The sequence below is a fragment of the Nannobrachium achirus genome (genome assembly GCF_963921795.1).
Source record: "Nannobrachium achirus genome assembly, chromosome: 6".
Lineage (NCBI taxonomy): Eukaryota > Metazoa > Chordata > Actinopteri > Myctophiformes > Myctophidae > Nannobrachium > Nannobrachium achirus.
In genome coordinates this window covers 22,812,462-22,816,907 of record NC_137815.1, presented here as the reverse complement: position 1 = coordinate 22,816,907, position 4,446 = coordinate 22,812,462, and the positions used below count along the sequence as shown (strand labels likewise).

At 44.3% G+C, this 4,446-nt stretch overlaps 1 protein-coding gene across 1 annotated transcript in view; it reads left to right on the top strand.

Moving 5' to 3' along the window:
- The first annotated feature begins 338 nt into the window (after positions 1–338).
- Positions 339–4,446, top strand: part of pmepa1 (prostate transmembrane protein, androgen induced 1) — a 46,475-nt gene continuing 42,367 nt past the window's right edge. The window contains exon 1 of the mRNA XM_080728422.1: positions 339–993. Within this exon, the coding sequence (XP_080584548.1) occupies positions 864–993 (130 nt within the window). The 5' untranslated portion in view covers positions 339–863. The remainder of the gene's footprint in view (positions 994–4,446) is intronic.

Sequence of the window (4,446 nt, the reverse complement as noted above, 5' to 3'; positions counted from 1 at the left end):
CCCAGGGTGTAAGCTCTGTGGGTTTTTTTTCTCCCTCACTCCCAGACACTGATCTGGGGTCGGTTTGACCGGCGCAGGCTTAATAGGAAAGTTAACGGCCCAAACCGTTCCCAAGTCAGTGTTTTGGCGGAGGAGAAGAAGAAGAGGGGGGGTTTCGTTGAACTCCTGTTACCCAATTCCTGCGACCGACTGATCCGACGACTTGGACTTGAATGAGAGAGAGAGAGAGAGAGAGAGAGAGAGAGAGAGAGAGAGAGAGAGAGAGAGAGAGAGAGAGACGGCAGCCAGACAGACGGCCGTCAGCAGTTCTTGACGGCTGTGAAAAAGTAGCCTCGCGTCTCCTTCTCCGTGTCAAACGGAGGAACTGTTTTCAACCCAACAGAGAGGGGACAAAACGGAACAATATCTGACTTTATATAGCGATCCAAAGACCAAGACCCCCCTCCTCTCCCCACCCTCCTCCCCTCCTCCCAGGAAAAAAACGGCCCTATATCGGACACCGGGAGAGAGGGACCCCCAAACCGGACGCAACACCGACCGGGGACCGGGGGGACCCCAACCAACCAAGGACCAACCCAACCCAACCTTAACCGACACATACAAGACTCGGAGAGAGAGGAGAGACGTCGGTAACAACCTGACGTCGTCTCCGTGATTTCTCGCCCCTTTTTCTTCTGTTTTGACAAGAAAGCAAAAAAACAGAAAGACCGAAAACGAACCAAAAACCGGACTGGAAAAGACGAAGAGTTGACCGTCATATAGCGGGGAGGGAGACGGGGTTGTGTTTTCCTCCCTCCCTAGACGACGCGTTGATGTGTTTTATCGTTAGAATTCCCATCCTGTGTGTTGTTAGGTTTAGTTAGATGTTCTTCAACTTGATGGGTGTTGTAAACGCGACCAGCAGCAGCAGCTCCAGCTCTCCTCCGCAGACCAATGTCTCCTGCACTTGTAACTGCAAGCGCTCCTCCACGTCCCTCCAAAGCATGGAGATCTGTGAGTTGAAATATCATTTATTCATTCATAGTTTTATTTGTTGATAATATGCTTTGATTCCTTTTAAAACTTTGCTGTATTGTGGCTTTATTTCTTTGTTTTTTTTCCATTGGAGTTCCTCTACAACAGTGTTAATTTTGTTGACTAAGACTAAATCATGTGTTAGACCTACTTAAAATACTTTTGACTAAAATCTGTGCTTTTAAAATTAACACTGCATAAAGACATAATTTGCTGTCAAATTATCACTGATCTATAAAGACATCATGAATTGTGAAATGAGAAAGTTCACCTTGGGCTTCTAGGCTACACCATTTAACATTTTGTTGCTGTGTTTGTCGACCATTGGGTCAGTCAGTAGGCTATTTGTTTATTGTTTGTGTTTTACAACTTCAGAGCAGTTAGGCCTACTGCATTAGCCTACAAATGGAACCGTCCATTTGTAGCATATATACAGCTCTGTTGAGTTGCAGACGGTTATAAGGCTGTAATGACAGGCGGCGAGTCGAGATGCCAAAACTCTTCTTTTCCTCCATTTAGAATAGGCCTACTTTTCACACTAAAAAACAAACCGGCCTTGTTTAGACGTCAAAGACTGATCTCAGACTGTGCGTTGACTGCGTGAAATGGATTCTAAAAGTTGCTGCAGAGGTTTAAATGAGACGTTTTGACAGCATTTGTTTAGAGAGAGGGGGGGAGAGAGCTAGAGAGCGAGGTGAAGTTTGTTGTCGTTCCGTCATTTTGGTTTGAAGCCAGACGTCTAGCCGTCTGTCTGTCTGTCTGTCTGCCCGAGGCGTGTGCGTAGCGTGCACGCGCGCACCACGGGGGATCCCTGCTCTGCGCGCGTGCGTGCGTGCGTGTGTGTGTGTGTGTGTGTGTGTGTGTGTGTGTGTGTGTGTGTGTGTGCGTGCGTGCGTGCGTGCGTGCGTGCGTGCGTGTGTGTGTGTGTGGTCAGCAGCCTATTTGTGACTGTGGATGGAATGGAAGTTTGACAGCGGTAGGTCGTGTTCTCGCTGACCGAGGTTCAAGCTGCCAACCGCGGCTGCAGGCAGCAGGCTGGTCTCGCTGGCCTGGATGACGGACAAGCTACACATAGCCTAATGTGCTCAGACGAATCCTATTGCTGCTGCTGCTGCATACATATTAGCATTAAGCTATTATTATTTTATACATGTTGAATTTTATATTAAATTTGTCTTTTGTTGACAATCAAATTCATTTGGCAAGGAACAGAGAGACAGACATGCAGGCAGATGGAAAGACACACACACACACACACACACACACACACACACACACACACACACACACACACACACACACACACACACACACGGTTACTTTCTGTTTGAGAAAAGACATGGTGTTTAGTCTGGTAGATACATAGAGAGAAACAGATGAGGGCGAGGGCGTGCAGAAGGCAGGGAGGGAGAAAAAGAAAGAATTCATGTTCAGAGAGAGAGAGAGGGAGAGGGAGAGAGTCAGACAGACAGACAGGGAAGGAAAAAGATAGAGAGATGGAGAGATAAGGGGAAGAGAAAGACAGAGATGGAGAGATAAGGGCAAGGAGATAGAGAGAGATGAGATAAGCAAGGAGAAAGATATCGGCAATTATGCGGCCATGTCCTGAGGGCAAAATATTTAAAAAGTTTTCCAAGGTTATGAAAAAGGGAATCTCCAAAAAATTACAGACTTACGAGCTCACAACACGTCGCAACGCCTTGTGATCTTGTAGATCAGCCATGTTTGGATTTTTGAAAATGTTTTTTTGGCCATTTTTGTTTTCAAATGGATTAGCAAATGTTGCACTATTTGACAAAACATATAGGTCAAAAACAGCAGTTATCGGTATAGTTTAGTGGTTCTCAACCTTTTCAGACTGTGACCCCCAAAATACTCATATTTGAACTGGGGACCCCCCCACCCTGACGAGCACTAAGAGTTGAGGCATTACATATTGTATAACACGGTTCTATTGTGAAAATATAGCAGATCTACATGCTCACAATGCCTCGTGTTGCGAGACGTTGTGAACATGTAGATCTGCTATTTTCACAATGTAACATGTAGATTGGCTATTTTCACAATTTCTGCATCTAATATTTGACAATTTGGCCAATGTTTAATTTGTCATTTTAGAGGTATTAAAAAGCCCTGAAATTATCACTTTAGAAATGTGCACAAACCCTCTGCGCTTAAACTTTATGTTGGTTTGAGTGAGAAAACAATGTTGCACATCAAGTTAATCATCTGTGGGGACCCTCTGATCTAGTAGGACTGTCCAAAACCGGGAGTGGGCTCGTACCCAACCAGTACCCACAAATCTGGCATCAGGTGGGCTCTAAGATCCTTTATGTTAATTTAACGCAGAATGTTGGAATGCTGCTGTTTATGTAGCTTTCATATCATCACATCCTCTGTTGAACCCAAGAGGCCGTTATCAGTTATCACATGGCACGATTGTTATCACATGACATGTCCACCAGCCAATCAGCAGACTCACTGAACACAAAAACAACAGACTAGAAGGTAGGCCTATATGTAGGGCTGTCACAATTATGACATAAGCGTCTAATCGTGATTTTTTTTTAAATAATCGTGATTATTTTTCATAATCGTCATAATCGTTTCCATGTTGAAAAATGTTCATATATTTAAAAAGACGTCAAAAATAGTGGAAATAGCAGATCTACAAGCTCACGACGCGTTGCATCGCGACGCGTTGTGAGCTTGTAGATCGGCTATTTCCACTATCAATGTTCTTTTTTAAGTATAATGTTGTCAAATATGTCAGTAATTTCTTTGTATATTTAGGTTATGTGTCATATCTACCATGTGCATCTTAAAAGCCTAAAAGCCAAACAGAAATGTAATTGTCATTGACAAAAACACAATTAAATCGTTAATCGCAATTATTTGAGGGACAAATAATCGTCATGTAAAATGTCTTAATCGTGACAGCCCTAATATAGGCCTAGAGTAGGGCGGGTCTATCATGTGTTATTGCGGCTGTAGGTCGCAGTATGAAAACCGGCGCATCTTGTCCATGTATCCGCGTATCTCTGTAGATCACACCTGACACTGTGGTTCCCCTGATACATCACTGTGACATCACAGGTCTATGGGTTTGCTGTGATGTCTGGGGAACCACTCTTAACAGAATGGGTTCGCCACTCTGACATCACGCTCTGGCTTCACTGTGATGGCACACTAACAGAATCCCTTTTATGCTCATATATGGAGTTCCCCGATGTCATCAATATTAAGTATTAAGCCCATAGCTAACAGGACTTCATATTGGAATGCCCATATATGGAGGCCACATCGGCCACATACCACACTAACAGAATCCATATATGGCCAAGACAGATGGCCAAGACAGCCCATATCTGTGTGGCTGGTTCTACAGACAGGGATATCCATGTATGGGCATAAAAGGGTATGATGTCAGAT